This window comes from Biomphalaria glabrata, chromosome 8, assembly GCF_947242115.1.
Source record: "Biomphalaria glabrata chromosome 8, xgBioGlab47.1, whole genome shotgun sequence".
In the NCBI taxonomy this organism is placed as follows: Eukaryota; Metazoa; Mollusca; class Gastropoda; family Planorbidae; genus Biomphalaria; species Biomphalaria glabrata.
In genome coordinates, this window is record NC_074718.1 from 30,499,083 (window position 1) to 30,512,169 (window position 13,087).

General features: G+C 35.2%; 2 protein-coding genes across 4 annotated transcripts in view; both read left to right on the forward strand.

Annotated features, from left to right (window-relative positions):
* Window positions 1-1,347: 1,347 nt before the first annotated feature.
* On the forward strand, window positions 1,348-5,769 carry LOC129927742 (neuronal acetylcholine receptor subunit beta-2-like). Its single transcript, XM_056038271.1, has 4 exons — window positions 1,348-1,515; window positions 2,625-2,754; window positions 4,463-4,635; window positions 4,768-5,769. Exons 1-4 carry the CDS (start codon window positions 1,363-1,365, stop codon window positions 5,080-5,082), a joined length of 771 nt encoding a protein of 256 aa, XP_055894246.1. The 5' UTR covers window positions 1,348-1,362; the 3' UTR covers window positions 5,083-5,769.
* A 5,998-nt stretch (window positions 5,770-11,767) lies between these two features.
* LOC106054661 (acetylcholine receptor subunit delta-like) overlaps window positions 11,768-13,087 on the forward strand; it is a 30,652-nt gene continuing 29,332 nt past the window's right edge. For 2 of the 3 annotated variants that reach the window (XM_056038268.1, XM_056038270.1), the window contains exon 1: window positions 12,102-12,811. The gene's annotated coding sequence lies outside the window, so the exon portion shown is untranslated. The other variant, XM_056038269.1, reaches the window with a different exon arrangement.

A 13,087-nucleotide genomic window follows, 5' to 3' on the forward strand; every position in this document is an offset into this window, starting at 1 on the left:
CTTCGTCTCGTTGCGTGTCTGCTCCCGATTCATATGCTGATAAGTGGGGGTGTGATAGCTTTGAAAATAATCATCCCCTAGACATAAAACGTGCCAAACACACGTCACATTTTCCCACCTGTCACAGACACAAACAATAATATATGTCTTACAATTGGAATTTGGGTAATTAGATGAGATTACCGAAAATATAATACGCATTCACCACACAATTCCTTTGTAACAGTTCCTTATAGGCCCACAAATTATAAATGTGAATTAGTGGTGTAGATATTGGAAGTTTATCATATACTTCTTCTTCTTCTTCTAGCCAGCTTTATTGCTGCTGAGCTGTGAGCTCTTTTGCAGACTGTGCCAAGGAAAAAAAGTGTGCTGTTTTCTTCAGTTGTTCAGCACTACCGTACAGGGTGTTGGTTATGTTGGGCTGTAGTGGAAGTAGGGTCTGCCTAAGGTGGATTAGGGAGGGGCATTCAAATAGGATATGGTTTACGGTTTCAAAGGGGTGGGCGCAGTGTCTGCAAAGGGGCAGTTGTGTGGAGTTTATCATATACCAGAAAAAGAAGACAAATGAATTTGTACTTTTACAAGTCATAAATGAGATCCTCAATACTACAAAGAGACGAAAGCTGAGATGATTTTGTGATATTGCAATGTATGACACTGTCTAAAGTCCTTCTTCAAGGTAGAGTGGAGGGAGCACAAAGAAAGGGTGGTCAGAGAAAAGCTGGCTGGACAACGTAAAAGAATGGACCTGCCACTCTCTTGACGTGCTGCTAAGAACAGCTGATGACCTGGAAAAGTGGCGGGATTTCGTTACGCGAATTGTCTCAGTGACTCCGAAAGTATATGGACAGATGAGATGAGATGATATTAAGTTTCTTAAAAAACAAGAGCCCTATCTATCTATCTATCTATCTATCTATCTATCTATCTATCTATCTATCTATCTATCTATCTATCTATCTATCTATCTATCTATCTATCTATCTATCTATCTAACTATCTTTCTATCTATCTATCTATCTATCTATCTATCTATCTATCTATCTATCTATCTATCTATCTATCTATCTATCTATCTATCTATCTATCTATCTATCTATCTATCTATCTATCTATCTATCTGTCTATCTGTCTGTCTATCTATCTATCTATCTATCTATCTATCTATCTATCTATCTATCTATCTATCTATCTATCTATCTATCTATCTATCTATCTATCTATCTGTCTGTCTGTCTGTCTGTCTGTCTGTCTGTCTGTCTTTCTGTCTGTCTATCTATCTAATCTGCCCATACAGATATAGCTCTATTAGAGCCTGTTTCAGATGTTATTTACAATGATCTTCTGTAGCTTATATCCATGATGTATTCAAACAAGGAGCTTCAGTTTGTGGCGGCCTCTCCATTAATAGAGAGAACCTTCTACTCTGACAACGGTGAATGGGACCTCAAGGAGGCGAGTGTCAATGTATCGATTGTTTCTTCTGGCAATAGCAGCTTTTCTCTGGTACAGGTACGTTTTGAAATCAAATTTACATTTTGGAAAACATATCGCCATTTGGCTAGGACAACATTCAGGTTTTAATATTAAATAAAACATTTCGAGAAGAGAAAGTCAACGTTGTTTTATATTTCTTGAATTCTTAAGTTCAAGTCAATTTTGTATGTTTAGTTGTTTTTTTTTTTTTTTACAAACTCTGTCTGTCTGGTAAAAGATAAGATAAATAAAACAAAAATGGGTAATTCATTTTTTGTTTGATAACGAATAAGTGAAATAACTTCTACATTATTGAGAGATGAAGTTTAGATAAGAATTTTTAAAATGTTATTCTTGTTGGAGGGTTAACTTATGACTGTACAAGTAAGCAATCTATTTTTTTTTGTCTTTAGATATCGGAGCTCAAAGGGAAACATCTGCAGTTACAGTAATTTTAGTAATGATCTTAGTGCAGGCCCTTACTTTGTCAAGCTTTATTTGGCAACTTTTTATTTTCTGTACATTTTATTGTCCAAACTTGCCGCTAGTTGAATCTAAATGTATACCGTTAATAAATGCAGTATGTCAATGCAGTAGCGGCTTTGACCCCAGCGCGAAGTCCTAGGCGAGTGTCATTTCAGAGTCACAAATATTTTTGCGATGGGCTGACGGTGACAAAATATTGTCTTTATCGCCCTAATCGGCCTGGTTGTCACACTCGCCACCCCCTAATGCCGCCTCTGGGACAAAGTCATTCATTTTATTACTAGGAAATATTAGCTGCTTTTTTCTCGGGGTGAGCGTTGAGCAGTTCATTTCAAATGATACTTTAAGAATCAATTCATTTGTTGTCTTTTATAACTCCGACCATAACTAATGTAGCCCATTATTACGTATTTACGGAAAATAAAGTTGAGAGTTTTTTAAATTTAATGTCAATGGTCAATGTTATGTTTTTTTTTCTTAAACTATTTTTGTTCTGAACGAAAAGCAAAAAAAAAAAGAAAAATAATAATCTCGTGGATTAAAACAATTATCCAATAATTATTACATTTGCAGGAATCCAAGAAGTTTGTTTTTTTATCCACATATAAATTTGTTTAAAAGTAATTCTTCCTTTCCCATGAATTTGTTTTCTATTACAGTTACAGTTCACCATAGAAAGAAAGCCCATGTTTCTTCTGTTGAGTGTCTTTCTACCTGTTATATTTCTTTCCTTCCTAAACTTGCTCGTCTTTGTAATTCCTGTTGAGTCTGGAATGAAAATCAATTACGGTAAGGAACTGATTTCTTTTTTTTTTAAAATAAAATTTACACGTAACTTTTTTGTTCAAATATAACCTACTTAATAGCTCTTCTTTACTCTATGGGAACATCGCAATGGACGACTTACCTCTTCTCGCTTTGATGTCACTTTGATGCGATGCGGGTTTGAGGAACTAGTTGACAAAATAGAACTTGTCATTTACTTAGCTTTAATAGTCTACGTCACTGATGCCCGAAAATGCGGCCAGCGGTTCAGATACGGCCCTCAACGTGGTTCCATCCGGCCCGCTGAAATTTCGGCAAAAATTGTAAAAAATCCTCACTCTAAAAGAAAAGTTTTAAAAATGTATCCTGACCTACGTTAGGGCCCTCTTTTTGTCTGATGGATTAGTACCTTGACCTTTACTTGTGCGTTTAAGAAATGTGACTCCGAATACTTTGAATGTACCAGGAAAAGTGAAGCGATGTTTACTTTGTTGAGGAACATAATAATTGTTTTATTCACCAAGTGTGGCTATTCAAAAAACAACAACAACATATAAACGGCATTATTAAAAAAACAACGACGTCATTCTTGGTTTGAGCCAGGAAATAAAAAGCTTGTTTAACTACACATAGAGATGGGAATATTTACCAAAACAAAAAGACACTAAATGAGTCGGCAAGCTACAATGTTACTCACATTTTGAGTAGAGAAGAGAAGCCATTTTGTGACAAGTAAAAAAGCACAATTCTAATATCCAATTAATTAATGTAATTTCTAGATCCAATGGATTCTAATAAAATAATTTCAGGTCAATTTCTTTTTTTTTGTGTATCTTTTCGTTGATGTGGCTCGCGACTCGAGTGTCGGAAATTAAAATGAGCCGCAGGTCGAGTTAGGTTGGGCATCACTGGTCTACGTAATATGAACAGGTACAGGCGTGTCTTGAATCAAAATGATTTAGTAAAATACAATTATGTTTTAATAACAATAGAGCCTTATATTAACTGACTGACCTAATTCTTCTACACTTCACCATGAAACCTACCAACTTTGACAATTATAGGCAAAAACTAAATCATCTTCTAGTCTGCTTTATTTTTTTTTTCTTAATTCCTAATTGGCACTCAACATGTAATTTGAAATGTAATCTGTGTGACTTAATATTTACGGAATGTTCTATAAATATGTATGTTCAAGAAATGATTTGATTGGATGCCGTCCTGCTGGACTTTGGGGTAAAGCGTAATAGTCTTCATTTAGAAAAGGCATACCTGACAATGGCTGACATTCTGTCAAAACATTGTTTCTAGCTTTAGTTGAATTCATCCTGCCACAAGAGAGGAAAATCACAGTTGATAGCTAAGAATTTAAAATACGTATATAATACCTCGGAGGTGCGGGGGCTGAGCGGTAAAGCGCTTGGATTCTGAACCGGGGGTCCCGGTTTCGAATCACGGTGAACAATAGGTTTTTCAATTTTGGGATCTTTGGGCGCCTCTGAGTCCACCCCAGCTCTAATGGGTACCTGACATTAGTTGGGGAAAAGGAAAGGCGGTTGGTCGTTGTGCTGGCCACATGACAGACCCTCGTAAATCGTAGGCCACAGAAACAGATGACTTTTATATATGTCCTGTAGATCACAGGTCTGAAAGGGAACTTATATAATACTTTTTTTCTAAGTCCACAGTGATAGGACTTGTGAATAATTGCTGTCCTTTTGTCGTTTACCAGGCATAACTGTTTTGCTTGCGTTAAGCACATTTATGAGTATGGTCAGCACCATGATACCGAAGTCCTCTCTGGCCATGGCCTACGTAGTCTTCTATCTGTTTGCTGTCTTCATACTCTCCATGCTGACAGTCATTGAAAGTATCGGGATTGTTTGTCTCTATAACTTTCATCCGGTAGGAACTTAAATGTTGTCTGTCTGTTGAACTTTGTTACAATTTGCTATGTATCTGTCTGTCTGTCTGTCTGTTTGTCTCTATATCTGTCTGCCCGTGTCTCTATCTATCTATTGATGTATTTTTTTTCAGAGGCAAACGGATCTCAAAGACCGGCAAGATGAGAAAGCAGTGCTAGAGATGGACAGAGTCCGGTCTGTTTCAGAATTAATTAATTCCTGCCATTCTAAGGCAATGTCAAATGATGATGAGTTTCAGAAGAGTACCAGAGATGGCTCCAATGAGACACAAACAGTTAAAAGAGTTGAAAGTCAAACTTCAAGAAATGTTTTGAGATACAGACTTTATGTTATTGGACACCGTATTGATCTTGTCTCATTATGTGTCTTCACAATTGTTTGGTTATCAATGACGTTTGCAGTTTTCTCAAGGATCTCTTATTTATAATTCTACATTTCTTTAAATATTTTTTTTTGACAAATGTAGATACTCTCTAGATTTATATAATTCATAATAATTCTTGGCCTATTGGGTCTGTCGGAACTTTTATCACTGACAAGACGGGCAAAGGGGAGCAACTAGTGCCTCAACCAATAAACATAAAGTGGAGGGGGCTCGTTAGCCTTGGCTGGCTGCCCTCTAGGAGAATGATAACTCCGAATTCAGACCTCTGCTGATATGCGGCTTTACCCAAATATTGGAGAGGCTTTGTGAGTCCACCCCGAGAAAAAATCAGACGCCGTTTACCTTTATAGCACACAGTTCTACATTCAGGTAGAACATGCGACTCTGCTGATCCCAAACTATATCGGGTACTGGTGGCATCGTTCTGACCATAGCCAATGTCCAGGTTTGTTTCTAATTTCTGTGAGATGAAACCGCAATTGCTCCGCGAAGTGTAAAAGAGAGGTAGAAAGTATTAGCTAGTCCGTATGGCCAGACCCTGCGCTACCACCAGGATATAAAAACGAAATATTTGAGTTGTATTAGTGGTTTTGTGTTCACACATACAGACTCCTGCTAGTCTCTCTATAGTTTTAGCAATTCCTTTTTTTTTAAACATTTTTAAAAGAGGTTTCAATTTTGCATTTTAAAAACGTAAACAGTTCTAAAACTGTTATATTAAAAAAAAGTTTGGACTGATTACTATTTTAAATTATTTCAAACATGTATTTCAAGTGGAAGACGGGAAGACGAACTAATAAATACATAAAAAATCAATATTTGAGTTTGGATTCTTAAATTTAGTCCAAACGAAAGAAACTCGAAAGTTATTGGCTGACTACTCAAGGGAAATAACCCAGTTTTAAACGATCGTTTTGCTTAACCTTCTTACCTTTTATCTTGGATTTATGGCTAACAATTTTATGATTCAAATCAAATGTAACTTTTAAATAATAGGAACACTTTTAAAATTTCCATTCCTTATTTTTTTTTTAAATAGCCATAAAATCACAAATATTCATTCAGAGGGAATAGAAAGGTATTTTGGAAATTAACTTTAAGATAAGTAATTTTTGTTTCTTTAATTGAGTTAGTTTGTTCTAAAATTTTAGAACCATCAATAAACATAATGAAGCCAAATCACTAGGTAGAATCATACCAGCACTGAACTATGGAAACATTGTAGGTGGGTCTAAGCAACAGGCTCCGTCTAAATCTCTATTAAGTCGTTTACTTGGCATATCACAGATGAAGGACTCGGATGTATTGCTACCATTAGAAGTTTATATTATGAAACCTTACATCTGGTGATCTAGGCTTGGAAAACACACCGTTCGATATTTTTAAGTATGAGGTAAAAAAAAAAATACAAACTTCAGAATCCTATATTCTTTAGGCCCAAGTGTGGTTCCTATCAAGTAGGCTAAATAATACAAGAAGAAGTGGATGTTACAAAAATGCGATACAATAAGGAGAAATTATGTGTATGATACAACAAGATTAAACCAACTTTTTTTTTAAAACCAAAAGCGAATCAATACAAAAATCGATTTGTGTCATTTAGATACTGCTGCGGAACAGGCATGATTTAAATAAAGCTAATATCAACTGTCTGTTTGTCTGGTACACGCTATTTGTCCCACTTCCCATTTTCGAATCAAGTTCAACCTTGCACAATGCTTCATTGTCGAAGACAATATATGAATCAATAACAAAAATAACATGCATAAATCATACAGAGGCTTATATAGAAATTCATACGGATGGTTATACAGAAGTGAACATACAATCATAGCACTGTTAAGCGAATATATAAATTTACTATACACTACACCAATGTACACGCTCTACTAGTGATAGACTTTACCATCTTGACTTACAAGCCGGTGTGCAAAATGTACCTGAACATTAATGTAATAATATTACTTTGAAACATTGTAACGGTCAAACTAGAATTCTCACAGTGTACAAACGAACTAGTAATTCTTTTCTCAGCAAAATACATCAACTGTCAAATTTATAAGAAAATCGTTAGAACCGTTTTTGAGAACCGTTTCCACTCAGTTTCCATGAATGTACAACTTGAATAGAGATATTGCAAAAAGACGCAATGGAGCGCCATTAAAATAAATCTAATTCGCCACCTATAAAAACCAGCGTTTATTTTTGGCACAATGAGTCAGAACACTACAGGTTGTCAGCCACGTTGCATTAATGGTTAAGCCATTAGTCTTTGAAACAAGTTTGAATTAATTTCAATAATGGAATCATGCAGATAAAGACACATAGCCTAGACACATACACAAACATGTGCAAATATTGCTATGATAATGCTGTCAGGGTTGTGTTTGTTTAAGCCTTAGCTCGATTTCTAGGACCCACTGATATTTTCTAAATTAACATGTAATAATTGATTACCTACAGGTCGAGACAAATAATTGGATTATAGCAAATTGAGAAAGTTAAAAGCATAAAATTGCACTAAACAAGAAAAATTGATAAGGGGTCCATTCAGGCTGGTATAATTGCAGCTTTCAATATTTTCAAGAATATAGAGCGCATGAATCAAAAACTATCAACAACCACAATACGAAAAGAAGGCACGTTTGTACGTATCGATAGAGTTGCCGATATTATTCTATTGTTAGGCCGACTGACGACATGATACCTACATCAAGGAGATACGAGAGTATCTTTTTTATTATTTCATTGTTAATATAGGCTACATATGTATTCAATCAACTGATGATTGAGAAGATATGGTTCAATGTGAACCTGGCTTATCTGATGGTATTGAATGATTATTAAATTGATCGTTTTGTAAATACCAATGCCCAATGTCTCTTTCCAGACTTGAAGGAAAAAAACATTTCACTTTGATTAAATCTCTAAATGAATTTTATTGTAGTACATTGCCCCATAAGTGCGTAATATAAAACACTGCTAACATAATGATGTTTTGAATTAAAAAACTACTAATGCTATCTAATCACACAGATTTATTATGATTAGTCTAGATCTATTACAATTTAATTACAAGACAGATCCAAACTTATTGATACAATTACATTAAATATAAGCTTTTTTTAAAAAAAGTATTTTTATATTTTCATATTACTTTCAATGAACATTTGTAATGTGACTAGCAACATTTTGTGCCTAAATGAACTGTGCCTAAACGGCGGCGCCATAACGTCCAATGAGCCAAAACTGCTGTGTCAAAACGTCATGCTTCGCATTTAAATTAATCTATAATTTTGTAGTACATTGATTTGAGGACTTCAAGATGTAACACTTCCGACCTTTTAAAGAAAAACTCATTGTATTTTTTTTTACATATTGTTTTAATTGTTTCTCTCTAATACTTACTATACATGTTTCTTTTTACAAAACTTAAATCAACTCACTCTGTCTATCTGTCTGTCTGGTAAAAGTTTGTACATTTATTTCTCCGACACCCCTTCTCGGATCAAGTTGAAACTTTGCACAATTATACATCGGTATAGACCAGACAGGAATAAAAAAAATCACCAAAATAGTCATTAATTATTGGTAATTAATTCCTTTGAATGATATCAACAAGGGAAATTAATCGTTTTGTATTCTCTGATACGGCTAAATGGTTTCGTACCCTTAGATGATTAAATACTTTATTACTCCCACACCCATTCTCGGATCAAGTTGATACTTTAAACAATTTTTTATAGTACCTAACAAAATATGAATAAATTTAAAAATGAAATATTTATTCAATTAATTATTGGTAATTATTTTTTTTAGATCGAATAAAAGAAATGACGTCAACATTATTGAGAGTTATAGTTGTAAGTGCGCAGTTCTTTCCCTTATAATAGCATTTAAAAAAAAGGTTTTTCTTAATATTTGCTTGATAAATTTTTTAGTTTTCGAAGTCCCCTCTTTTGAGGACTTTATTTTGAATAGATTGCAAATCTATTACCATGCAACAATTACAAACTATATTTCTGCGGTATATTTACTCTCTATTTGCTAGTTTATTGTATAATTAGTAGAACTATGCATATTTATTTTGTTTGTTTGTTTGATAACGCCCCCTCCCCTCCCCATTTTTGCGGATGAGACCTGGATAAACCCTAGCATCATAACACATAAATAATGAATGATAAAAGCTGAAGCAATCATAAAAATTCTTTAAAGTATAAAAAAATGACCATAACATGTTTCTCTTGTCTCAAGCTTTGATTTATCTCCTATTTTATTTTCAAGAAAATCATAAACTTTACAATAAATCCCCAGATTAATTCATAATAAACCAATGGATGCAGCAAAACATTTTTACAAACTGATTGTGTGTCATATATCACAAAACTTGGCGTTCTCAGCTTTTTGTATTCTTTTAAGTTCTTTTAATAAGCTTGCACTCTTTTCATGGTTGGACGTCAAGTGTTGGCGTCCCTGATTGAGTTCAATGTTACTTTAGTGAAATATTGAGATTATAAGTGTACCATTATTTAAGTTAAACAATTTTCTCTCTTCTTTTTTACTCTTTACCATGCACCCTCCCTTTACGCGCTCTTTTTTTCTCTATTTTTAAATCTCTTAGCACTCCACTCTCAGCTCATCTCTTTCTCTTCTCTCTCTCACTCTCTCCCTACGAGAACAGAAAATGTGAGATTTTTAAAATTATATCACAAAAAAATGTTGGAAGTCAATAAAAACTATATTTTAAATACAAGAAAGTATGAAACAAAGGTTAGTAGATCATCTTCACCTTCACCTTAGTCTGTCGGGGCACCATACAAGAACTGTCAACCGTCTTTCTCCGTGCCTCTCTTTCCTTTGCCTATGATAGAAGTTCATTCACTGACAGGCCCTTCCATTCTTTGTTGTTGTCTTCCAAGTCAGTAGACAGCTGTGTCAAATCACTGAAAGATTATTTGCTATTTTATTAAGAGAAAAAATCATATCCAACTCAGAAACTGTGCACTCGTCAGTCAGATAACATTTGTGTTCTTCCACTTCGACAGTGACTTACGGTGTAACTTTTGATTGGCACAACTACAAAAGTACATTTCAAAATGAAATGTCACATTGGCTTTAGTCAGAAATCTATTTTTAGAATGATCGAATGCCATTTTAATATTTTTAAAAAAATCTTGAAGTAGTACAGATTTTCTCTTGTTCCGTTAAAATCAAACTGAGGATATTTTCATAGTATTAGAGCCTATGTCTCTAATCATTCGAGCTATTTGTAATGTTTGTTATTTCATACTATGTGCTATTTTTTCAATTAACGTAACTTTACTTGGTTACGTTATTATTTCACTACTGATAAGAATGTTTTGCGAGGTGGCAGTATCGTAAAGCGCTTGGCATCAATCAACGCTGAGGGTTGCCGAGTACGAATATCTAAGACCAGGGTTTTAGCTAAGAGATTTTTAGTTCTGCCCTGAGTCCACCCGTTTCTAATGAGTACCTGACTTACTTAATGGAGGTAAAGTGGTTGGTTGTTGTGCTGGCCAGATGACACTCTTGTTTACTGATAGTCAAACAGATGATTTTTTATTATCTACCATAGATTGCAAAGTTTTAAAAGGCGCACCATGAATTGCTTAAGTTTTATATATACTAATTACACTAAATCTAAGAGAAACGAATGTTGACATTGGTGTGCAAGACATGGGCCATGGGATGGTCACAGGGTAAGACATGGGCCATGGGATGGTCACAGGGTAAGACATGGGCCATGGGATGGTCACAGGGTAAGACATGGGCCATGGGATGGTCACAGGGTAAGACATGGGCCGTGGGATGGTCACAGGGTAAGACATGGGCCATGGTATAGTCACAGGGTAAGACATCGGCCATGGGATAGTCACAGGGTAAGACATGGGCCGTGGGATGGTCACAGGGTAAGACATGGGCCATGGGATGGTCACAGGGTAAGACATGGGCCATGGGATGGTCACAGGGTAAGACATGGGCCGTGGGATGGTCACAGGGTAAGAAATGGGCCATGGGATGGTCACAGGGTAAGACATGGGTCATGGGTTGGTCACAGGGTAAGACATGGGCCATGGGATAGTCACAGGGTAAGACATGGGCCATGGGATGGTCACAGGATAAGACATGGACCATGGGATGGTCACAGGGTAAGACATGGGCCATGGGATAGTCACAGGGTAAGACATGGGTCATGGGTTGGTCACAGGGTAAGACATGGGCCATGGGATAGTCACAGGGTAAGACATGGGCCATGGGATGGTCACAGGATAAGACATGGACCATGGGATGGTCACAGGGTAAGACATGGGCCATGGGATGGTCACATGGTAAGAAATCAAATTAAATAAAATGTTTCCAGCATTTATTTCACAACGACAAGATCTATCATACTTCTTTCTTAACGGAGATCTGGTTTAAGGCTTGACACCTATGTATTGCAACGAAGGTCTTATACCACCCGCAATACCATATTGAATTAGGATTAGAAATCAAATCTAGATATAAAAAAATAGTTTTATTCAAGTCAACAGGCAAAATATGTGAGTCAAGAGATTCCTGTTTTGTCAGTGTTAGATACGTCGCAAAAACCATGGTTAGAAACTGGGTACACTTAAAGAGTTGACCTAAAATAAAGTCACGTGCTAGAAATGCCTCCATTTCCCAGGTGCTAGGCCTACTTTACTGAATCTTCCCACTATCTGCTTTTCCTGGATAGGTCGAAATTTACAGACAAGACCGGAGATGTTCTTCTATTAATATTTACTCGTGAAAAAGTAGAGAATCCAAGATATTTGATGAGATTTGTGTACTATTATTGAAACGTCTTAAAAAAAAACAACAACTGAAAATAAATAAATAAATACTAAAATATTCGATTTGATTCTAAGTGATTATGGAAGCTACGAAATAAGACAATACAGTCGAACTCTAATAGGACCACATCGGGAAGCGATCGTATTGGTCCTAATAAACAACATACACACTATTTGTTTCTTCAAAAATTAATGAATTATTCTCATAGAATCAAACGGTAAAGTGATATTAAAGTCATTTTGTTATGCTGATGTTTCATCTGTAAATATTTAATAGCATTTAATAATTTGAATCATTTGTATTAAGATAGAATTAAATGAAATTCTACAATTACTGTAGAGTTTAAGGCATTGAATTTTTTCTATCTTTAGAATGAGTTCTAGACTTGTATGCACTGAATGTGAACTCAAGCTGATTACAGAACTGTTCAACATCAATCATTATTGTTTACTTGTGACAAACTAATTAACAATCACGTGCGAACACTTTTCACAATTCCAACTCCGCCTCCAGCTTTAGTCAACAGTTGTATCGGGACAGCAATGAACTTGAAATCATTTTAATGCGATAAAACTTCGATTACTTCTTGCTTGTCAAAATACTTTGCAATAATCTGGATGGAATAAGTTTAGAACAAAAACATTAAAACTGTCCAGGTGAAAAAGGCTTTCATTTCGACGACATTGCAGCGTTCTTTAGGGACAGACTTTAGCTGGAATGTTTCAATGAACTGTTTGTGGTTGGAGAAATATTTAAATAAAAGATTCATTGAACGAAATCAATTCACGAAACTCGTTCTCGCAAATCAAACATTGAGTCAGATCAATGACAACACATGAACACTGTCCAGAAACATTCGATCTACCGTGCGTATTGGGAACTGAATCTAGATCCTTATTGTTGAAAGTAAATAAACACTTTCCAATTTGATAAGGTAAGTGTACACAATTTTATAATTGTTGTCTTATTCTTTTGGTGTATATTAAGCGTAAAGTACATTAAGTAGCTTTAATGTCTTAGTTTCAGATTTTAAATAACATTTTCACAACAATCACAGTTTTATATTAAAATTATAATTATCGATCAAACTAAAAGATATATATTTTTAGCAACAGCGAACTTGGGGGAGTGGATTCTTTGTGCTACATAGCCAATGAATGCCACATTATTGGCATAATAGGTTGTTTCGCTGTATCTCTAATTAAAAAAT

Excerpts from the sequence above, each read along its gene's own strand:
- LOC129927742 (XM_056038271.1), top strand. The coding sequence starts at position 1,363 with ATGATGTATTCAAACAAGGAGCTTCAGTTTGTGGCGGCCTCTCCATTA. Across the intron at positions 2,755-4,462 it reads TGGAATGAAAATCAATTACG|GCATAACTGTTTTGCTTGCG; the intron begins GTAAGGAACTGA and ends GTCGTTTACCAG. Across the intron at positions 4,636-4,767 it reads GTCTCTATAACTTTCATCCG|AGGCAAACGGATCTCAAAGA; the intron begins GTAGGAACTTAA and ends ATTTTTTTTCAG.